Genomic DNA, 25316 nt, shown 5'->3' on the forward strand with positions numbered 1-25316 from the left:
ATTATTATTACTATTATTATCCATAACGCTGCAAACAAGGTTGGCGGTTTGAAAGATTAGTTTACACTGAAATACTGAAATCAAGGACAAATTAAAATCATAAATTAAAATCAGACAAATCAAACTAAAATCAGACAAATTAAAATCAACACTTAGTAAAACCGCTACCTGTGGGTATGGATCTCTTGGTGTAAATACCGCCTTTTCTGTAACTTTTCTCATTCATTACCTACCTGAAGAGGGAGACGGCAGCAGTCTCTGGAATACAGTATACTTACTCTGTATTTTGGCGTTTTTATGGTCTCTCCTTTTATTAGATGGAATTCTGTGGTACCAGAACATTTTTGACAGATCATATATATATATATATATATATATATATATATATATATATAGTATATATATATACAATATATATTATATATATATATATAATACATATATATATATATATATATATATAATATTATATCTAATAAAAGGAGCCCATAAAAACGCCAAAATATAGAGAAAATAATCTATATTTCAGAGACTGCTGTCTCTCTCGTCAGTCTCTGACTCTGAAATGTAGTATTTTCTCACTATATATATTTTGGCGTTTTTATGGGACCCTTTTATTAGATGAAATTCTGTTGTGACAGAACATTTTTACCAGTCATATATATATATATATATATATATATATATATATATATATATATATATAATATATATATATACATACATATATATATATATGATATATATATATATATATATGATGTGTGTGTGTATATATACATATATATGCATATATATATGTATTCATATATATATATATATATATATACTATATATATATATATATATATATATATATATATATATATATTATATATATATATATATATATATATATGTATGTATATACTATATTCTATCTATATATATATATATATCATATATGATGATATATCATATATATATATATATATATATATATAATATATATATATATATATATAAATCAAGAAATATCTTCATTAATCTTTTCCCAAAGCCGTCTATGGCGCCTCAGCGTAAGTGGGCCATGTTGCCGAATGAACTGGAATTTACAGTTAGGGAGCAGGGCTTCGAAAGTTCGGGATTTCAGCCTGGTGATGGCGGAGTTTTCAGGCACTGAATATTGACTTTTTTCCCGGATGCCGAAAAAAAACTTTCATTATTCCTGGAGTCTTAAGTTTGGATGAAGCATCGTCAGTAAAGTGGAAGTTTTGTTAATCACAAAAGCATAAACTCCGAAGCAGAATGAAGCGGACGATCGAGTTGCCTATTTGAATTTGATTTTATTCATTTTTACTTACAAAACGGGCTGTTACTTGACGGGAAACATAATAATATGAAAGAACATTCAAGCGGGAATCATAAGTCTTAAGGTTTTATACAGGTATATCAAATAGAATATGATTTGACGTTCGTTTATGATAAGAGTAATGAACGTGGGATAAACCATACGTGGCAACTTTAGCCTGATTTCTCTCCGTGAGGTTGACAACTATGCAGGTCAGAGGCAGCGTTCAGTCTCTCTTCTGGGAGTCACTTGTGTTGACGGTGAACGTGACGCCCAACGTTTATCGACAGTTGAGAGAAACGTTTTTCATTTATAACTTCCTCATACCAATCACTCGACGGAACGCTTACGGACTGTCCAAATGGATTAGCTTTTCATCTCGGTGGAAGCAGGATCGGAGATGACAGCAAATTCGTGGTGTGTCGAACTCGTGTTGCTGAATTCATCATGCCGTGAGGTCAAGTGATTTGAACATTTCTTGGCAGACTTGAGTCTCTGTTATCGGAGCTTGGGATTGGATGGGGAGATTTACGTGGAATTCTTAAAGCTCAACGCAAAGGTGAGGCTGTGTAGTACAGGCAGAGTTTGAACGTGACTTTATTTTTCTTTTTTTTTTTTAGATTTTGTAGTTTTGTATTCGTTGAAATGAGCTTAATCAGTCGATGGGCTCATAATTGTAAATGGAGGTTTCAGCAGTTCTTTATCAGTGTCCCTCATGTCCATTTTACATACACATACACAGACTATATATTTCGCCAATGTAACTTCTTCTGTCATTCACAATTTGATAAGGGTGGGATTCAGTATACCCAGAATATAGTCCTTAGCATTAAACAAGCGTTTTTATTAATGGGCCTTTTATACTTGAGTCGTATCCTATTGTTAGCAGAATTTACACACACACACATATATATATATAATATATATATATATATATATATATATATATATATATATATATATATATATATAGTATATATGTATTATATGTATATATATATATATATATATATATATATATATATATATATATATATATATATATGTATATATATATATATATATATATATGTATATATATGTATATATATATATATATATATATATATATATATAATATGTATATATATATATATTATATATATATATATATATATATATTATATATGTGTATATGTATATATCTATATATATATATATAATATATATATATATATATATATATATATATATATATATATATATATATTATTATAAGAATAAATGATATATTATATATATATAATGTATATAGATATATATATATATATATATATATATATATATATGCATATTACATAGTATTAATATAAGACTGAACTGTTCGTTTTATTTGGAAGGTTATATTGATAATGAGGAAAAACCCACCCACATTAGTGTAAATTATCGTGATGTATTTTTTCCTTTCATTCTCTCACTATTTATAACTCCGTATTAATACATAATCCTTTTCATTGTCGTGTTGAATCCCTTTCAAGGTTCTGAAACCGTCAATTGCTATTTATCGGCCCCTGCCTGCAACCTCTTTCATTCCCTTTACAGTACCTCCGGTCGTATTCTCTTTCTTCCATCTTACTTTCCTCAACCCTCTCCTTTTGGCCTAAGATCTATATATATATATGTTGTTCCCTGTTTTTTCTTCCTCTGTAACAGTTGCACAAACAAAGAATGTTGACCCCGAGTCCATGTTCACTTCGGTTGAACATGAAGAATAGCGACCTTAAAAAGAAAGTATTGTCCTACATCTCGCAGCCGAAGGTGTTGCCAGGTAGCCAGTTTTTTTTTTCTTTCTTTCTTTTATGAATATCGGTCCCTATATCTCCATATTATTCCCTTTCGTGGACCTCCGCTTATCATGGACATTGTGTTATCTCTCTCCTCTCTCTCTCTCTCTCTCTCTCATTGTGTTATCTCTCTCTCTCTCTCTCTCATTCCTTTTCGTGGACTTCCGCTTATCGTGAACGTTGTGTTATCTCTCTCTCTCTGTCTCTCTCATTCCTTTTCGTGAACTTCCGCCTATCGTGGACATTGTGTTAGCTCTCTCTCTCTCTCTCTCTCTCTCTCATTCCTTTTCGTGGACTATTCCTAATCGTGAGCCTTGTTTTATCTCTCTCTCTCTCTCTCTCTTTCTCTCTCTCTCTCTTTTACAGATCAGCATCATGGACTACGACGTATCATAAGCATCATTTTGTATTCCCTTATATAAAATGTAAAATGAAACAATTATTAAGAGATTAGCAGTGTTGACTGGAAGGCTCAATTATTAAATAAGTAATAATTAGTTGTCGTTTGGATACCTCATTAGTGACTTGTATAACTTTTTCAGCATTAATTATTGTGATAAAGCGATCGCAAAGATAGGACTACATTAATTATGATTATTATTAATTTTTTTTTTTTAAATAAGGACAGTAATACAGTTCCAAGGATTTTTTTTTTAGATTTAAAAATTTTTTTTTTACAACATCGAGAGCCGTAGATCAGGTTCAGTAACCTCACAGAATAGACTGTGCTGTCATCCCCCTCCTTCCCCTATCTTTTCTCCCCCTCCTCCTCACGCCCTTCCACCTTCCCCCCCCCCACCCCTCCTCCTTTCTCGTCTCATCCCACCCCCCCACCCACCCCTTTCTCTCCACCTTCCCTCCTTCCACCGCCCACCCCCCTCCCAGGGCCATCCGTCCCAGGACTCTTTATTTCATTTGAAACAAACAAGACAATAGTGAGACGGGCCCGTATCCTCATTAGGTTTCAAAACTTCAAACCATCGCTCGTCGAAGTTTGACACCTTGAAGTTGAGACGGAATTATTAAGTGAATTAAATCTTTTTATTTATTTATTTATTTAATTGTTCTTTAGGGAATGATACAAAATTTGTTTATAGTCCACCGGGATAAGCGGAACAGGGAAATAATTCCGACGAAATCTATACATACATAATCTGTAGACCTTGCATACATTCATTCATACATACATGCATACTAACATAGCATACATACGCTCGTCTCTCTCCGGAAGCCCGTTTAAGTTCCGCTAATATAGTAATTATTCTTCAGATTCCCTATATAGTAATTACTTCTGTCAGCTCTTATATTATAGGAAAAATAATTAACAATCTGCGAAGTTAACCACTCGTCGCCATTATGGAGAGAAAGGTTTACATAACTTTTTCTCTCTCTCTCCTGGTGTTGTTTATTTATAATCCCTTAAAAGCGAAATTAACCACATTACCATTATAGAGAGAGAGAGAGAGAGAGAGAGAGAGAGAGAGAGAGGTTCACATAACCCCCCCCCCTCTCTCTCTCTCTCTCTCTCTCTCTCTCTCTCTCTCTCCCCTCGCCTTGTTTTTCATAGTCCCTTAAAAGCGAAGTTAACCACATTACCATTATAGAGAGAGAGAGGTTCACATAACTCTCTCTCTCTCTCTCTCTCTCTCTCTCTCTCTCTCTCTCTCTCTCTCCCCTCGTGTTGTTTTTTATAGTCCCTTAAAAGCTAAGTTAACCACATCGCCATTATAGAGAGAGGTTCACGTAATTCTCTCTCTCTCTCTCTCTCTCTCTCTCTCTCTCTCTCTCTCTGTTTAGAGTCCCGTCAAAGCATCATTGATAACTGTATCAACAAAGAATCTTCATCAACAGAGTGCATTAATAACTATATACTCTTGCAATACGCATGCGCGGTTGAACATTCACATGTGCGGTACGCATCCTGGTGTAGTATTGTATTTACCGTTTTGGTAAGAACGCGAAGCGGCCATTTACCGCGACATCTAACGGGAAACTGAATGACTGTCACAAATGATAAATGTTATATACGTGAGGGTACCGTACGTGTAGAACACGGTGGTGCATGTACGTATATATATTTGTATTTATGTGTGGTTATATACGTGAGGGTACCGTACGTGTAGAACACGTGGGTGCATGTACGTATATATATTTGTATTTATGTCTGTGTGTGAATATATGTATATATGGGTGTGCGTTGATGTAATGCTGTATGTATGCAATGTAAGTGTATTTCCGGCGATAGAAGTTCACTCTCGACGTGGTTCGGAAGTCACGTTAAGCTGTTGTTGGTCCTGTTGTTGAATAACCGTTACTGGTTCCATGCAACGTCAAAACACCATACAAACAAACAAACAAACCTCCCTTAAAAGTGCGTCCTATCTTTGGTAGAACGTCGTCAACGAATGACGGCAACTTGTCGCATACAATTATCAAACAGGTTGAAAGTAGGCAGTGACCGTAAGTTGTTATTAATTAGTGTGCATAATGTTTGTGTTGTGTATTTGATAAGTTGCCGACATGTCTTTGACCAGATTTACTGCAGTGTAGAGACTTAATTCCAATACTGTGTTACGTAATTGTGATGTTTTGGTTCTGTATTCGTTTCACTTTTGAAGCGTAGACGCACCCCCAAGGCTTTCGCACATTATATTCATAATGAATAATGATGATATATTTTACAGGATCAAAATAACATAGAAATATAGCGGCGGTCATTCTTGTCTAGAAGGAGCATCGGCTGGGGCTAATTATATCGGGCCGCGCAGCCTGTAGTAGTAGATGACTCTTCCCATCTCAGCCTGTTCAGGCTAACGGTCGGTAATCCATCGACCGCGCGTCCCGTTTCTCCGCGAAAGCCGACGGCTGCGAAAGCCGACGGCTGTTTACGCGGTTCAGATATTAAGACCGTGGTTATGGTTTTGTGTCGTGATGGTTAGCTACATCTCTGGGAATTCTCAATCTTAGCATGTCAAGAGACAAATCTCTCTCTCTCTCTCTCTCTCTCTCTCTCTCTCTCTCTCTCTCTCTCTCTCTCTCCGTCGAATGTTCTGAGACAGGTCTGAATTTATGTCAGTCTGGATGTTAGTAGACAAAACCAACATCCGTTATTATGTTTCCGAAAATGTGTCAAAACTGATTGCCTTCTCTCTCTTCTCTTCTCTCTCGTCGGTGTCTCTCTCTCTCTCTCTCGCTGTTTTTTCGTCTTCAAACTTATTTCTAGAGGAACTTCCCTGGGGATTTATTTATTTATTTTTTATTATTTATTTATTTATTTATTATTTTATTATTATTATAATTATTATTTTATTAATTATTATTATTATTATTATTATTATTATTATTATGTTATTATTATTTGGATCTATAGTAATATAACTCCTGCATACGCAAGAGTGTGGTATTTATAGGGGATTAAATTGATGTCCCACACTTTGAAGATACGGGAAAGGATGATAGATGCTAGACTGAGAGAAGAAGTCCAAAATAGGTAAAGAGCAGATGGGATTTATGAAGGGAAGGGGAACAACAGATGGTTATAATTTTGTCTGAGGCAAATAATGGAGAAATTACGGGGAAAGACAAAAGGGATCTACATATGGTATTCATTGACCTTGAAAAGGCTTATGGACAGAGTCCCGAGGACAAGGGAGGTATGGAGGAGCCTGAGGGAGAAGATGGTGCCAGAATAGTATGTGGCTATTGATACAAGAGATGTACCGGAATGTATTTACCAGAGTGAGGAGCGTTGTTGGGGGAGACAGAAGGTTTTGAGGTTGAGAGTAGGATTACACCAGGGGTCGCTCTGAGCCCATTTATCTTTAACATAGTGATGGATGTTATAATAGAGGAAGTAAGGCGACAGTACCATGGAACATATTGTATGCGGATGATTATTGTTCTGTGTGCAGAGAGCAGGGAAGATCTGGATTGAAATTGGAAAGATGGAGACAAGTACTGGAGGGACAGAGGAATGAGAATAAGTAGATCCAAGACAGAATATATGTGGTACCACCCACTGAGGGGGATGATAGAGAAAGTATTCAGCTTGGTGGAGAGCAAAAATAAGGAGAGTTGAAAGTTTAAGTATTTGGGATCTTTTGTTAATGCTTGGAGGAAGTATGGAAGAAGAAGTAAAACATCGGGTACAGGCAGGCTGGAACAACTGGAGAGCGCTCTGGGAGTTCTTTTGTGACAAAAAGAGTGCCGCTTAGGTTAAAAGGAAAATTTCACAAGACGGTGGTAAGAACAGCAATGCTGTATGGTATCGGGAAACGCAAGCATGAAAAGCAGAGCAAGAAGATGGATGTGGCAGAAATGAGAATGCTTAGGTGTGATGTCCTGGGGTAACAATAGTGGATAGGGATCAGAATGACTACATAAGGGGGTCAACTAAGGTGGTGGAAGTATCAAGAAAGTGCAAGGAGGGGAGGCCTGAGATGGTATGGACAACCTGTTGAGGAGAGATGAGAACCACGCTGGGATACATACTATGGGGAGGTGGAGGTGCAAGGAAGAAGAAAGAGAGGGGAGACCAAGAAACAGATGGAAGGACTGTGTGAGTGGGAGATTTAACTGAGAAGGGAATTGATGAGGCAGAAGTGCAAGATAGAATAGATGGAAAACGGCTCATCCGAAACGGCGACCCCATATAAAAATGGGAAAAAGCTGGGTAAGAAAAGAAGAAGAGGTATCATAGTAAATAATTTTGTGCACACTTAGTCTTGCGACGTTCTCATTCCTTTTAAGTTCTATTTATTTAATTTTATTTTTTTTTTTTTTTTTTGCATCTATAGTAAATAATTTTGTGCGCACTTAGTCTTCCGAATTTCTCATTCCATTTAAGTTCTAAAAATTCTAGAAATTTCTGGACATCGTCAAGCCTCAAGAGGACGATATACCTTCCTTTCATCTCCAGAGGAAAATGAAAACCACACCTGTGTCCCCATCTCCGTGTTTATCGAAAGTTTGTGTCAACATAATTATCATCATTTTTCAGGAGAGGAAACCCACTCACACGGAACAAGCCCACCAAAGGGGCCACTGACCTGAAATTCAAACTTCCAAAGGATATAGTGTTCATTAGGAAGAAGTGAGAGACGAGGTAAAAGGTAGATTTCAGTGACTGAGTTTGTGTAGAAATCGCTGATACTTAGGAGACCAAACTTGGGACGAATTGAGAAGCGTAGCATATGCTTGCGCGTGCAGAAAGTTCCCTAACATCAGCGGAAGTTGACGAGTGAATAATTCACAATTCTGACGCGCGGAGAGAGGAGGGTGACGTCTGTAGAGAATGGAGAAGTATTCAGAAATCATAGCACATCTGGAGCGTGTGTGTCTGTGCTCGTGCTGGATGTTCGACATGCGTGGGACGATATTTCTTTATTATTATGTCAGTAAATGGAGCCTGTTCACATGGAACGAGCACGCCAAAGGGGCCATTGACTTCAAATTCAAGCTTCCAAAGAATGTTGGTTTCAACCTCCTACCGCCGCAGGCACCACACTGCAGTAGTAACTGATCAAGATACATAGCAAATGATCATGCATCGCCCTGGGGGAGACGCGAACCCGCGACATCTTAGCGACATGCCACGACGCTAACCGCATAACGATTTTGGCTAGTGTAGAAAGTTCAGTCGCATCCGCGGGACTCAGCTGGTGGCTAAATAACAAAGAATGACGAGTGAAAAATAAACGTGTCAATATCATCACGTAGAAAATTGTGTTTAAGAAAAGGAGAAATTCCTGCTGACTGCTTGGTTAGTATTTCGAGATAACGTTTGTTCAATGGCTGCTTCAGATTTTAGGTAAAAACTCAGTGTTTGTGTTGTTACTTATGCGATGTTTGTGTTATGACTTCTTCAAATTTTAGTGAAACCGTAGGTTGATATACGGAGCTTGGTGTTGTCTATCAAGGTTGATATATAGACTTTGGTGTTTTCTATCAAGGTTGATATATGGACCTTGGTGTTGTCTATCAAGATTGATATATGGACCTTGGTGTTGTCTATCAAGATTGATATATAGACCTTGGTGTTGTCTATCAAGATTGATATATAGACCTTGGTGTTGTCTATCAAGATTGATATATAGACTTTGGTGTTGTCTATCAAGATTGATATATAGACCTTGGTGTTGTCTATCAAGGGTTGATATATAGACCTTGGTGTAGTCTATCAAGGTTGATATATAGACCTTGGTGTTGTCTATCAAGGTTGATATATAGACCTTGGTGTTGTCTATCAAGGTTGATATATAGACCTTGGTGTTGTCTATCAAGGTTGATATATAGACCTTGGTGTTGTCTATCAAGGTTGATATATGGACCTTGGTGTTGTTTATCAAGGTTGAATATATAGACTTTGGTGTTGTCTATCAAGGTTGATATATAGATCTCGTTGTTGTCTATCAAGGTTGATATATAGACTTTGGTGTTGTCTATCAAGGTTGATATATAGACCTTGGTGTTGTCTATCAAGGTTGATATATAGACCTTGGTGTTGTCTATCAAGGTTGATATTATAGACCTTGGTGTTGTCTAGCAAGGTTGATATATAGACCTTGGTGTTGTCTATCAAGGTTGACATATGGACCCTGTTGATCATATCCTCTCTCACGCACCGTACCTTAACTGCTTAATGTGTAAATAATATTTTCGCTCTAATGTCTACATTTTCATTCTTTCCTCATATTTACTGATAAAAACGTATGATATTCGTTCATTACCTGTATAACTTCTAAACAGAATATGATAAAGTGCTTATTTTCATTATCTTGTTCCGTATCTTTACGGATAAATAATCATTATTGCCTTATATATATATAGTATATATATATATATATATATATATATATATATATATATATATCTATATATATATATAGTATATATATATATATATATATATATATAATGTTTCTAGACAGAATATAAAGTGGTTTTTTTTCCATTCTCTTGTTCGGTACCTTTGCTTATAGATTGGTATAATTACCAGGTGTATCTGTTTAGCTTCTAGACATAATAGAACCCCTTTTTTTATTCCAATGCTCCACCTTCCTTCCCCTTCGCCCACCCTTCCCCTCTGCCCCCCCACCCCCCCACCCCCCGCCCCCCCGCCCCCCAATGCCTCCCCAGCAATTGCGGATATTGGAAGACCCCTCCGATGGAACTCTGAGAACTTCGACAAAAGTCTTGGAAACTCAGAGAAATGAGTGGTCTGCGTAGCAGTAATGGGAAGTGGTCCAGCTGTTAGGGGTCAGTGTAATTGTGCAAAGTGGGCCGAACATCGGAATTTTATCTTTAATTCTGAATACTGCAGAGAGAAAGCTGTGTTGATTTTCTGAATGCAAACATTCTACCGGTGCGCAGCGTAAGACGTTGTCATTTTTCAGTTATTCTCAATTTCCTTCCGCATCCACATTTTCCCAAACCAAGTTCCCTAATGACATCTTTTGCTCGTATTTTCAGGAAGGAGGAGAACCCAGCCATGGGGAATTTTCACAAAACGGGTCCGACCACCTCTGTCCACTGCAGATTCACATCGCTGAGAAGGTAATGTCCGCTGGCGCCCTGGTTTGGAAGTTGAAATATGCGTGATTTCTGTCAGTCTACACTTTGGAGTAATGAGCAACAGCTGTTTCTAGTGATACGAGGACAGATTTTTTTTCTCTATTTTAGAAATAGGTTGATCTTTATGAATAGTAATAATAATAATAATAATAATAATAGAGAAGACTATTTACAAGTTAAATGCCGCTGATTCAGCAATATCTTTCAATAATAATAGTAATAATGATAATACAGCAACCATGATGGGGAGAGAGAGAGAGAGAGAGAAGAGAGAGAGAGAGAGAGATGAAATATCTTTCAATAATAATAGTAATAATGATAATAAAGCAACCATGTGAGAGAGAGAGAGAAATATTTCAATAATAATAGTAATAATGATAATAAAGCAACCATGAGAGAGAGAGAGAGAGAGAGAGAGAGAGAGAGAGAGAGAACAGTTTCATGAATAAATGATGACTCTGTGATCAGGCATAATGCCGAGTCTCATCATGGTAAATGTCATTTAAAAACGACTTTAATTCTGGCTTCCCAGTGACGTCACAGTAATTGCTCATTAGTAAAGCCATAGAATATTATATTAGCGATGGATCCTAATTAAATCCACAATTAACGTCAATCATAACTGTTTAAGTCGTTTGTTAGTGTGTTCCTGGACACATCACCTCAGGTTTGGCAAAGGTGAGGAACAGTGTAGAAAGTATAAAAAATAAAATGCTGTCCACAGAATTCCTCTTTAGAAGATGGGCCATCTTTTTAAAACAGACTAAGGGAAGCACAGAAGAAGGCACTGAGTTCCACATTCAAAGAAATAAATGGGCTTTCTGAGTGTTGTTATTATTATTACTATCTGCTACTTCTTTCTAATTAAAACTACATTCTTTTATAGCTTGAATTTCAAGTCAGTGGCCCGGTTGGGCTGGTCCATATTGAATATGGTAGGTCTAATAATCAAATAATTTTTATATTTTTTCTTTCTCTTTTTTATTTGGCTTATCACGTCATCCTTATCAATTGGGTGGTATCATAGTATGGGGGGGGGGGGGGGTGGGGGGGGGCGGGGTTCTGGGTTCCACCCTGCCTCATTAGGAGTCCATCACTTGTCTCACTATGTGCGCTGTTTCTAGGAGCGCACTCTTCTGCATGAGTCCTGGAGCTACTTCGGCATCTAGTTTTTCCAGGTTCCTCTTTTAGGGATCTTGGGATTATGCCTCATAGTGTTCCTATGATTATGGGTACAGTTTCCACTTAACATATCCCATATCCTTCTTATTTCTATTTTTAAGTCTTGATACTTATCAATCTTTTCTCTCTCTCTTCTTCTACTCTGGTGTCCCATGGTATTATTATTATTAGTATTATTATTATTATTATTATTATTATTATTATTGGTCCTGTCCGTTTCTTTGCCTTTTTTTTTGAACAAAGGATAGATAATGAAAGTCCCCCATTAAGTAACAACTTCCTCACCCCCCTTGAGAAGACTGTCACTGAGCGTGAGGTCTGATCCCCTGAGCGCTTTGAAAACTGAGATAGGATGGAGAAGGAGACCCAGTTACTCTGATCCTAAATCCTGGAAAGGTCGCCCATAGATAGACTCTCCTTCCCAAAATTAGATATGTCAAAATCCATATGATTGTGAGCTCGAAGACATGGGATAGAGTATTTGCATATCAACGCCTTTAGATTTCAACAGCAGTAAGATAAAGAGAAGTTGGACGATTTGTTTCTCCGAGATTTGCAAAACCAAAGACGCAACAAGCATTTTCTATGTATTGATCGTAGCTGATTCCTCTCTCTCTCTCTCTCTCTCTCTCTCTCTCTCTCTCTCTCTCTCTCTCTCTTAAGTCATTCTGTACAACATGTGTCACATACAAAATATGTGACACGTGGAATAAACTGCCACCAGAAGTCACAAACAGCAACAGTGTCGAAGAGTTTTAAAGAAACCCACACAAAATCCTTAGAAGGACACTGTGAATGAACATTAAAGCCTGCTCCTAGAGGTTAAGTGAGCACATGATGTCTCCTCGGATGGACTAATAAGTCTTTGAGACATCGTGATCCTTGTAACTCGTTGTAACTGTCACATGTTTTTCATACACTAATTCCTCTTGCGTCCTGTCATTATACAATATTTAGTGTTAGATATTGTGCATTTCACGTAGAATGTCCAGTGTGTCTGCACGGAGAATAATGGAGATGTATGTATAATCTTTTCGTAAGCAAATGCTCTTCATATTTCATATAATTTGATGTTAGACATACATTTCAATGTAAATGTATGTACAATCTCTTGGTAAGCAAATGCTCTTCATATCATTTCACATATTTTGATGTTAGACATACATTTCGTGCATAAATGAGAATTGCTAGTGAGCAATTCTCATTTATGCATCAACTCAGAGACTTGAGAATTATAATGCTCTGGACATGGTTTGTGATATTTGATATTTTATAATGAATTATTTTTTTTTTCATTTTCCAGATTATGGAACATGAAGCCTCGTTCTATGAAGCCGGCAATCATGGTCCTGGTTTTTCTGGTGGTGTCGCTCGTCCTGAACAGGTATGGAATGGAATTTTAGTCTTATTTGTTTTGTATTGTTTTTCTTTTTTTATCTTTAATTTAATTTTTATTTTGTAATATTTTGTTATCTATTTTATTTTCCTTGTTCCTTATTTTATTTTTGCAGTATTGTCTAATCTGTTTTGATCTCATTCTTTTCTTATCTCGCCCGTCCTGAACAGGTATGGAACGGAATTTTATTTTGATTTTTTGTTTTTGTTTTTGTTTTTTATTATTATCTAATCTGTTTTGATCTCATTCTTTTCTTATCTCGCTCGTTTCGGAACAGGTATGAAACGATGTTTTATTTCATATTTTATGTTGTTTATCCTTAACCTTAAAAAAAGTGACTGGTCATCACATGCTTCATTATTATTATTACTGGAAGTGTGGAGACTGAACTCTTCTGAACTTGTCAAAAACGAAATGAATTTTTTTTATGCCATCATCCACAAATTGGTGATATTATAACCTAGAACTTATAGGATCTCGTGCATCAGCGTAGTATCGAAAACGATTTTCCAAGTTTTTTCTTCCTTATTTTATGGTTGATTTTTATTCAGCGCAAAACAGAAATGGAAAATTTAAATAAATTGCAGGACAGATATCGTAATGATAGATTAAATTATGCTAGTTCGTTCTTTTCACAGTTTATAATTTCCAAGCATTCTGAGTTGAAGAAATGTGAAGCTGAGAACACACACACACACAAAAACTGTTGAATGATTATAAAAAACAAAAATAAGATCATTCTTGAATATTGGGAATATGTTAATGACATTCCTTTGATACATACAGATCATTGCAGCCTCTGGATTATGAATGAGCAGTTAATCACTCCGGAAATTCCACTTGAACAAATACCCTGGAACGGAATTTTTAAAAGAACTTATCAGGGTTGGATTCATTAATGTTCCTGCTCGGTTTTGCGTCTGTGTGTGTGTGTGTGTGTGTGTGTGTGTGCAGGCGCGCCAACGCAATATGGGGTTTGCTTTGTGCGTGTTATTGCAGGTATGTTTGTAAGATTGCAATTAAAAGTCTGGAATGGCTATGAATGACATGCTTTTAGATATTAAAGTCATAAAGAAGTGGATGTGAAGATGGCAAAGTGGAACTGATTGATAAGATTACACAAACTTTGGCAATATCTCATTTTATGACGAAGGACAAATTCATCCTTAGCAATAAACTCTGCTTAACCATGTCTCTCTCTCTCTCTCTCTCTCTCATATATATATCTTATATATATATATATATATATATAGATATATATATATATATATATATATATAGAAAAAGATATGCCACGAAGAAAAAATAAACGAAGGAGTAACTACGAGACCTTTTGACGTTTCCACGTCCTTTACTGAGCAGAACTGACATACATGGGACAAAAGACAAAACAAGAAGATTCATATAACTGACAGATAGGGATTATAAAGAGATTAGTACCTAGAATCCAACACACCTGGAAGAGAGTAACCTTCCCAAACAAGCATAAACAATGGATGCTATTAAAAGTTTAAGATAACCATCTCAGATACAAGGACAAGACAATTAAAGAATTATAGGTGACAGCTGTTCAGAACTTTGGTAAACAAAACCATGTTCACAATACATATTCACAATACAGGTTAGACATACATTACAACGAAGATAACTCAAAGGCAACTAATTTTTATTTAAGTCTGTAATTATATCTTTGAGGTCTTTCTTAAACATGTTACAAATACAAGGGTCTAAATGAAAAAGGCCACGACTAACATTGAAATTACAATGAAAAGTAAGTTGTATTAAAGCAGATTCTAAAAGATTTTGTGAAAAGACATCTCTTGACCTTGCAATACTGAACTACCAACCCAATTTATTCGGTGGTTGTTTTCACTTAAATGAATGAATATTGCATTAGATGTTTGCCCAGTTTTTACAGAATATTTATGCTGGTTTAGCCTTACTTCTAGGCCCTTGCTAGACTGTCCGAGATAAAATGAGGGACAATCCATACATAGAATTTTATATATTATGTTGTTGCTTTCTCTGGGGCTATTTTTTATTAACATTCCATTTAGTGTGTTATTATAGGAGAAAACAAGGTTGACATTAAAAGCTTTTAACAATGATTTAATGGTTTCAAATCCGTTAAAAATAGGCAAACTGAGAATGGTCTTAAAATTTTCTTTCTGCGTGTTACTTGCACTATAAAACTTTTTGTGGGCTTTATTATAACAAATATCTAATATATGTGAAGGATAGCTAATCCCTTCTTTCCCTATTTTTCTTATGTATTCAATTTCTTTATCCAAATATTGTTTATGCTTGTTTGGGAAGGTTACTCTCTTCCAGGTGTGTCGGATTCTAGGTAGTAATCTCTTTAAAATCCCTATCTGTCAGTTATACGAATCTTCTTCTTTTGTCTTTTGTTCCATGTATGTCAGTTCTGCTCAGTAAAGGACGTGGAAACGTCGAAAGGTCTCGCAGTTACTCCTTCGTTTATTTTTCCTTCGTGGCATATATCTTTATTTATGGATTTATCACGTTCCTAACTTTCGTGATTCAGTTATACATACATACATACTTACACATATATATACATATATATATATATATATATATATATATATATATATATATATATATGTATGTATATATATATATATGTATGATGTTATATATATATATATATATATATATATATATATATATGAAATATATATATTATATATATATATATATATATATATATATATATATATATATACAATTATGTATATAATAAAAATTATTTTATTAACGTCCCTTAACCAATAAAGATTGATTTATAAACCTCCCCTAACTAATAGAAATTAATTTTTAGAAACCTCGCCTAACAAATAAAGATTAATTTATAGCCCTCCCCTAACTAGCAAAAATTAAATTATAATTTATAAACCTCCCCTAACTAATAGAATTTAATTTTTATAAACCTCGCCATAACAAATTAAAGATGAACTTTATAGCCCTCCCTCCCCTAACTAGCAAAAATTAAATTATAATTTATAAACCTCCTCTAACCAATAAAGATTAATTTATAACCTTCCCCTAACCAATAGAAATTAATTTTATAACCCTCGCCTAACAAATGAAGATTAATTTAAACCTTCCCCTAACCAATAAAAATTAATTTATAAACCTCCCTTAAATAAAGATTAATTTACAAATCTCCCTTAACCAATAAAAATTGATTTATAAACCTCCCTAAGCCAATCAATTATAATTGATAATCCTCCCCTAAACCAGTTAATATTAACAGCATGGGATTTTTAGGCAATATTAACTTAGCAATATTTATTTTCTTAATGAGCAATGAGAAAGGGACTGATTTGCATTCCTGAATTTCTTCTCGCTTAAGGGACTTCGTTCGTGTGTGAAAATAATACGCAACAAGCAATCGTATCTATATTAAAGTTCACATACTTACACAATCCGTAACTGGTGTCTTGAAGATACCAACAGAACCGGCAAGATCATACACATCAGTGTACTGTTGCTATCAACATTGATAATTAGTAATAGGAATGTTGATAATCTCTCTGGCCATCTGTTGACCTTTTTGTTTCGAAAGTTAAAAAGCAGTAATACAGAAAGTTTATGGGCCGTAAAATGACTGCGAGGCGGATATAATAATAATAATAATAATAATAATAATAATAATAATAATAATAATAATAATAATAATAATAATAATAATAAAAACTTCAAAAGATGAATAAATCACTTCCAGGAACAAGAATCACGACCATTACCGATCGCGAGGAAGGCAAGAAGAGATTTCCTTCCAGAATTTCCAGCGAACATATCGGTGCCAGAATAAAAAACCTTCCAGAGGTTATATCTCATTCGGACCGAAGCCTACAAAATCCTTTTGCCCTTCGAGCAGTCTTTTCATGTCACGACCAGCCTTTTCTTTCCCCGGGTACCCAAACTCCCCCCACGTCTAATCAGCCAGGTGGCATGTTGCCTGGAAAACGGGAGGTCTGGAAATGTTCCCATCGCAAGCCTGGAATGAAAAGAGGCTTTCGTGTTGAATCGCCTTCCAGGACTTCATGCCTGTTAAACGTGCTTCCTCCTCCTCCTCCTCTCTCTCTCTCTCTCTCTCTCTCTCTCTCTCTCTCTCTCTCTCTCTAGCTGTAGTCTTTATTCTTTGTCCTTAGTCACAAAGCTTCTCTGTTCTGTAATTTTCGGCAATTCTGAGTATTCCACTCTTGTTACAAAACAAGCAGTAGTTGCGCTTGGATCTGTGACTATACATTTGTGAGCCTCGGTAACCCAGAATACAATCCACAGTGGGGTGGTGGGGGGGACGAAGGGAATAAAACAGAGAAAGTTTTAATCTCTTGTGTATTACTAAAAACGAACTAAAAGGTCCATTTACAATATACCAAATGCCCAGAGGTCTTATGGGAGCCATGAGAGTAATTGAGACAACCTGTTGATGTTCTTCATCCCATCTCTCCGTAGGGGGTTAATGTCGTCAGCGCACCTCACGTATTACACTGTAGGCATTACTTAAGGGTCCTTGCAGCGACCTTTCGGCCCCTCTAAGCTGCAGCATCGGCCATTTCTTTTACTGTACCTCCGTTCATATTCTTGTCCTTCCATCTGACTCTCCACCTTCTCTGAAAATTGTTTCAAGGTGCAAGTGCTAGGTTTTCCTCACCTTCATGCTATCAATTTCCCTTTCAGCGCTGAATGACATGACAGTTCCCAGCGCTTGGCCTTTGTCCTAAATTGTATAAGATGTTCTATTCTATTCACCCTAACTGTCTAAGTCATCTGAAACCATTAAAAACCCAGTCTAGTAAGAAGTGTGTGTGTGTGTGTGCGTGTGTGTACGTGCGTGCGTGCGTGTGTATGTATGTATGTATATATTTATGTATATATATCTTAGCGACTTTTGAAGTTTTTGTTCAAATTAGGAAACGAATTAAGGACGTCTGAGAACCAGAGGACAGGTAATTCGATTACAGTACGCTAGTGCTTTGTCTAGCATGCTCCCTTACCATTCTGTTTGAAGCACTCTCTCGCAAGATTAGTTTAAAACGAGGGGACGCTGGCAATGGTACCTATGATTTTGGAATAGAGTCATTTCGATTCTAAATCGTAACGGTTTTGGTGTGAGTGACAATGCAAAGCTTGCCGAGTGGTTCGAGGATATTCTCAGCCCTAAAAATGTCAATTGTATTAATTGTTACGATTCTATTTCAAACAAGGATAACAACACTTTGTTGTGTCCACAATGTCCCCTCTTGTTTTCACTGACACCCTGCTGATAATTTTATTTTGAATTCACTGAATGTTAAATGAATTATTAACTGGTGGTTTCAAGTGAATCTTTGGTGCTTAATCAGGCGTTATTCGTTATCGAAGTGTTTCTTTAGATATGATTTGGACCCTCTCCCAGTCTTATAGTAATAGAGCTACCTTTTTTAATAGTGAAATGTCTACTTCTAAATATACATGTTTCAATTGATAAGAATAAAACTGAAGAAACCTGTCGTGACCATCACATTTCTGTATTTCCAGCGTCCTCCTCGTGGGCACAAGAACTCCGCAGGAACTGAAAGGAGACACCGCGCTGCTGCCCTCAGAGCCACTGACGCCACAGCCGAAAGTCCAGCCCACAGTCATTGCTCAGTACCCTTCTCCTGCAGCTTCGCAGAAGTGGGCCTCAGCGGCCCAAGAGAGGTCTGATAAGAAGAAAGTAAAAGGTATTAATTCTGAAAATAACATTAAGAAAGCTGGCACCACCATGCAGCCTTTAAGAGCACACGTAGCAATGACCACCAGAGGGAAGCAGAAGACTAAGACATCTACAACCACAGAAAATTTCGTGCCAATCGAGTGGGAGAGAATGAAAGCAAACGAACGCCTCTTCGAAACCGGTTACAACGACAAACACGTTGACATTCCCGTGTGGAAGTATTTAAAGCCTAAAGAAGAACAGTCAGATACCAATGTTCAAGAACTTTCCTTCGGTTTCGTCAATAGTAACTTCAAACCGCCCGATCTCTCCCAGACCAATCTGGTGGACTTGATGGGGTTGATGGAGAACTCCACGAAAAAGAAAACTGGTCTCAATCCAGGGTCGATCATTGGATCAGTTATCGGTGCTGTTGTCGAAGCGAAGAAATTCATGTCTGAAGGAGGAAACCAAGATGTCCAACCTGACACTGACGTGAATAAGTTTCCTGTTGGAGAAAAGCAATCAGCCAATGCAAAGGGAGCCACTGACCCAGTTAACCAAAACAACACAGACTCAGAAGTCATGCAGTCAGATGTATCTGGCGTATCTAACACAAACAGGCAGGATAAAGAGAGAGAGAACAAAGCAGTCCAAGAAAACGCACCCAAGATGAATTCCAAAGGTCCTCTTAGGGATGCAAACACTTTAGGAACACTCGTATCCAAATATGGCCCCTCGCTGTTTTCCTTAGCTTTCAATACAGATGGTCAGACGCAATCACACGACGCTAATAGTAGTCCGTTGATGTCCTTTATGGGGCTTAGGGCCTCTACTCTTGTCCAAATCTCTGGGAACAAATGAAGGTAATTCTGATTCAAAAGACTTCAATCCCATGTTTTCCATGATCAGCAACATAGGGGCAAACCTGCTGTCGAATGGATTTCCTCAAATGTCACCCAAAGAAAGAAATGGATCTCTTGGTTCTCCCAGTTCACAAAAACCTGATCTCATACATTCCCTCGTGAGTGGCGTCGGTCCGCTGTTGATGGCAAGTGTCGTTGGAGGTGGATTATCTTCGAAAAATCGAAATAACGGGTCACCTACTTCTTCAGAAGCCAAAAGCCCTATGCAATCCATTCTTAGTGGACTTGGACCTGCTCTGATAGGAGGAACTGTACAAAATCTACTGGGTAATTCAAACTCTGGGTCAGGTGGTCTTCACTCAGAAAGAAGTCCCGTACAGTCTGTGATCAGTGGCTTAGCCCCTGTCTTACTTGCTGGGGCCTTAGGTCAAGGTTACAGCGCAGAAGGGAGATCCAACTCGAAAACATTCGAGGGTGATAGTGCAGGTCCTTTGCAGTCTTTAATGAGCGGACTGGGACCTGCAGTTCTGAAAGCTGTAGGCCAAGGACTAGGTGCTGGATTCTCAGAGACAGACCCTGCCAAGGGAGCTTCATCTTTAGGTGGTCTTATATCAAATATGGCCCCTATGCTCATTGGGGGAGGCATATCTACGAGAGCTAAGCAGAAATCAAATTCCGTGAACAGTTATTCGAACTCTCCACCCCATGAAACTGTTAGAGAGAGAAACGTCAGTAAGGTAGGCCTATAAAATGTATTGCACTGTATTTATCATTTTTCTCTGTAGTTTTGCAAAGATACAAGTTATTTATGTACACCAGCTTTTAATGTTGAAAGAAATAGGATTTTATTTGGATGAGGGCACGCTGAAGCGGGAGAATCTTCCAACTACTAATAGATATGACTTACAGCTGCGTCTAGAGGCATTTCATTGTCAGCACCTTTTCAAGGGGTGCTATTTTGTACAAATGTCAACTTAGCATAGAATATTAAGTGTATATTATTTTTTATGCAATAAAACATTTTTATAGACAGCTCTTATTGTCACTTTTATCACTGGTGGTCTGAGGTTTCAGTACCTAAGTCTGAAATATGCGTATGTACAATGTTATGGGACGAAGTCAGTTTTGGAGAAATTTTCAGTAAAAATATGTACATTGAAGAGCAAATTGAAGAAGAGGGCACAGAAAAATGTTATAGACAAAGAATTCAGAATTTTGAAACTGACCTGGACTGAAGAACACACTTTGGAAATAATGGAATATGGTGGTGAGCACAACTCAGCTAAAACCTGTGCAGTATGGTGGTGAACGCAGTTCAGCCAAAAACCAGTAAACCCGTTAAGTTCTCCATACATATGGTGCAGTGTTGGTAAAGTTAACGATGAAATAACTTGGCAGTTATAAATGTAATGTATGAATGGGTGAGCTTACTCGCTCACGTATCTTCGTGAACATGCCTAAGCTTAGAAGACTTATCAAGGGCCATTTCCCCACGTAGTGAAATTCAGAAGCTGATGATAGAATGTGGCAAAAAGATAAAAAAAGACTCCTAAAGTTCAGCAGTACGAGGTAAGAAGCAACATGAAGTATTGTGTAGTGTCAGTAGCATATGAATGTAAGATTAAGGTCCAGTAAGATTTCTCGGAGTCTTGCATGGAATATCAGGCAAGCGAGATCTTTATTCTTATCTGGCAGCACAACTTTGCTTCTTCCTCCTGATAGCTAATTCTGTCTGTTCGCCCTAGTTATCGACAGCATAATTCGCCTTTTTTTATTACGAAATCCAAAGGCTTTCATGGGACTTACTTGGAAATCATTGGTTTACAGTGAATTGGCAATACAAAGTCTGGCAAGGCAGACACTTTAGCATACTATTGAAGTCATATGTTTTTAAACGAAAATAAAGTTGGAAGAAGCATCTGCTCAAAATAATTGACTACAAATGAAAATGTGGTTTTTTTTCCTCTAATGTAAAAATCCGCAGCTGATGTCTTTGGAGCTAACCGTGATTGGCGGAAGCTAATGATGAGAACCCGCCAATAGGTGCAGTATCGGCAGAGGATATTTAGCGTCAGTTCAACAATATATATATACATACATGTATATATTATTTCTATTTGTTTCACTATATTTTTATATACACTGGAACACTTTGCAGTTAACATTATAATAATTGATTTTTAGATTTCTGTAGAAGACAACTATTATAGTGGCTTTGTCTGTCCGTCCGCACTTTTATCTGTCCGCAGTTTTTCTGTCCGCCTTCGGATCTTAAAACTACTGAGTCTAGATGACTGTAAATTGATATTGATCATTCACCCTCCAATCAGCAAGCATACCAAATTGCAGCCCTCTAACCTCAGTAGTGTAGTCGTGCTTCCGGTAACGATATAGGACAGGCCACCACCAGATCATGGTTTAAGTTTCATGGGGCGTGGCTCATACAACACTATACCGAGGACCACCAAAAGAGAGATCTGTTTTCGGTGGTCTTGATTATACTGTACAGAAAACTCGATTGTTTATTAATGGTTGCTCTTGAATTTATATTTCAGTTTTATTTTACTTGTTTATTAATGGTTATTCTTATATTTATATTTCAAGTTTATTACATTGAACGTAAATTGTCAGGTCATTCTTTCCATAGATGCAAATTATTGTGTAATTGAATGTTTGGAGAGCAGAGGAAATTACAAAGATACCAAAAACGAATCGAGGAAAATTTTTGGTAAAAAAAAATGAAATTGACTTTGTCGTATTAACTAAAACATTTTCCTTAATGCATACAGTTTGCCGTGTAGTCATTCGGCAATGTAACGCTTAGAGCGCGGGATCTTGCATGAAAGCTCTGCTCGTGAGCTTTCGCCGTCTCCTTCAACTGAACACGAGTCGACACCCAATAAAAACCAGGTCAAAGAATAGACTCTACGTAAAGTTACTCGTAGCGCATTTTGATCCTCCCTTTCATTTGCGCTTGGGACTTGTGAAGCTTTGTCGTATTATTCGTTATTGTGCTGCATGTCCGGGTAGCCACCAAAGTGTTCCGCTTATTTTCCGTTCATTTCAGAGGTTTATACGCAGGAAGTACTAGAGTAAGAGCGATGTCTACTAACCGCCCACAGACTAGAAACAGCTCATTATCTCGGGGAAGACTATTGGCGTCCCCCTCCGTCAGGTCGTTACCCGTTTCCCCAGATGTTTGCTGGATTTTACGAGGACGTAGCGGGAAATCTTTCGTAGAAGAAGGTAGACGATGAAATGGATTTTGTTCGTATTTTTCAACATCAGCAGAATTAGCATACTGTGCGTAGGATGTGGCCGCCTTCAAGTTTCGATTAACTTCACCCATCGTATTTTCCTCGTAGTTCTTGAAGATGAGGTATCTGGAGAGGAAAAAATAATCCTCTGGATACTTTTAGGATGAATTATATGTTCCTAATGTATTGTATCTCTTCAGTTTTAAAGATACCAGATACTTCATAAAAAAAAAAAAGAAAGTCGCCCCTTGAGCATTATCTGGATGAGTCCGTAAATTAATAGTAGTATATTGTACGATTGAGACCTGAGACCTACGGACCAATAGGAATTCACCATTCCAGTGACATCAGTAGCCCTGAAGACGTCGCCGACAGGTGAGGAAACGGTCCTTCGACTATAAACGACAAATGGAAACAGCAAACGTGAATCATTTTTCTTCGTAACTGAAAAGCTCGCCTAAAGAGAGAGAGAGAGAGAAAAAAGAAGAAGAAACATAGACAGAGTCAAACTCTAAATAAAAAAGGTAGTTTCTACAAATAATGGCAGTGGCTTCGATAGAAATTAAGTAGGAGAGAAAACATGACCCCAAGATCTGTATAGAAAAAAAAAAAAAGTCAACCAGTCTGCAAAATACCTAATATGTCTATGTTATTTACGTATTTGTATCACAGTGTTACAGCAAGATCATTGTGGTTATCCAGCTTCATTAATTGTTCACTTGAAGTGTGTGTGTCTGCATATATATATATATATATATATATATATATATATATAGTATATATATATATCTATATATATATATATATATATATATATATATATATAGCGCTCGTGTATATTTTTGTATCGTATCTAATTACTATAATAACAAGTCCCTTGTGTATGTATCTCCAACAGACAGATGACCCCACCAGCGTCAACGGAGATTCCACAGCGCCTCCCCCTGGGGGCACCGCCGTTTCAGGCGAAGCCACGCCCTTGGGGCGAAGCCTCCCTGGCCTCTCGATGGACGGGATGCTCATGAAGTCGGTGGCCAGAGCTGCCTTCGCAAGGCTCCTGCCGGATCGCATATCCGTCCCTGAAGTCAACTCGACGAGGGGTCTCTGGCACATGGCCGTCAATCTGGCCCTCGGGAACCCCAGGCAGGAAAGCGGACGAAAAGGGTAACGGAGGACGTTGCGTTTTACTTTCTTTTTTTTTCTGTGTGTGTGTGTGTTCCCGATGGGAGCTATAGCAGATTCACATCAACCGTGCATTTGATGTCTAGGCCAGTCCCTTACGACTTTCCTGATTGGCTGCTGTTCATAAGCCAGTCACAGGGCTGGAAACTCTCCGCAGTCTCTCGAGAAAGTTCACATGGGTAGGATCTACGTTCTCCCTCTCCTGAGGGATACGTCTCTCAGGAGAGGTGGAACATACATACATCCTGCCTATGTGAACTCTCGAGGGAGAGAGACTGAGGAGAGTTTCCAGCCCTGTGATTGGGTTATCAGCAGCAGCCAATCAGGAGCGTCGTAAGGGACTGGCCTAGACATCAGATGCACGGTTGATGTGAATCTACTATAGGCGAAACGGTTAGACGAGTCTTATTGAGTCTCAGGTAGTAAGGTGGACGAAAGGTGGCAAGCTGGGCTGAATTGCGGGGACGAAAATAGACGAAAAGGGACGGGCGCCATTTTGGAGCCATTTTGAATCCCAGGGAGGATAATCTCATTTAGGTAAATGGACAAATGGGTAAAATTCCCACGACATCTGAAGGGGATGGAAATGGGCGAAAACGGGAAATGTCTTGCCAAGTCCCACGACTGAAAATGGACGAAATAGATACCAAAACGAGAAGCCGTGGTTCATACACCTCTCCCATACTAAAGTAAAAGAAAGTTTATTCATTTTTTTATATATGATACTTCGAGAATCAGACGAACCAGATATGATTCCTATTGGGAAATCTTTCCCCGTGTCGAAGGATGATATCTTTTATTCCCTTCGTGATGGATGAAAATGGATGAAAGGGGTATATATATATGTAGGACCGTGCTTGCAGCTTCATCCATTTGGTTTTTTTATTGGGAGGAGGGGAAAGACTGTATTTAAAGGTATGGCAGCCATGTAGGAAATTCTTGTAGAGCGCCTGAATTCTGAAGGTGTGGATTTTAATCCTATTTTAACTTTTCTTTCTCGC

The 25316-nt window shown here is 37.5% G+C and overlaps 2 protein-coding genes across 2 annotated transcripts in view; both read left to right on the forward strand.

The window, feature by feature from the left end:
- Nucleotides 1–1565: 1565 nt before the first annotated feature.
- LOC135200355 (uncharacterized) lies at nt 1566–19874 on the forward strand. Its single transcript, XM_064228947.1, has 4 exons — nt 1566–1889; nt 10624–10707; nt 13211–13291; nt 18854–19874. The coding sequence occupies exons 2-4, from the start codon at nt 10643–10645 to the stop codon at nt 19872–19874; spliced, it is 1167 nt and encodes a 388-aa protein (XP_064085017.1). The 5' UTR covers nt 1566–1889; nt 10624–10642.
- LOC135199701 (uncharacterized) overlaps nt 19872–25316 on the forward strand; it is a 17210-nt gene continuing 11765 nt past the window's right edge. Inside the window, 3 exon segments of the mRNA XM_064227857.1 lie at nt 19872–20613; nt 24032–24297; nt 24893–25004. Coding sequence (XP_064083927.1) covers nt 19915–20613; nt 24032–24297; nt 24893–25004 — 1077 coding nt within the window. The 5' untranslated portion in view covers nt 19872–19914.

The sequence above is a fragment of the Macrobrachium nipponense genome, chromosome 26 (genome assembly GCF_015104395.2).
Source record: "Macrobrachium nipponense isolate FS-2020 chromosome 26, ASM1510439v2, whole genome shotgun sequence".
Taxonomy (NCBI): domain Eukaryota; kingdom Metazoa; phylum Arthropoda; class Malacostraca; order Decapoda; family Palaemonidae; genus Macrobrachium; species Macrobrachium nipponense.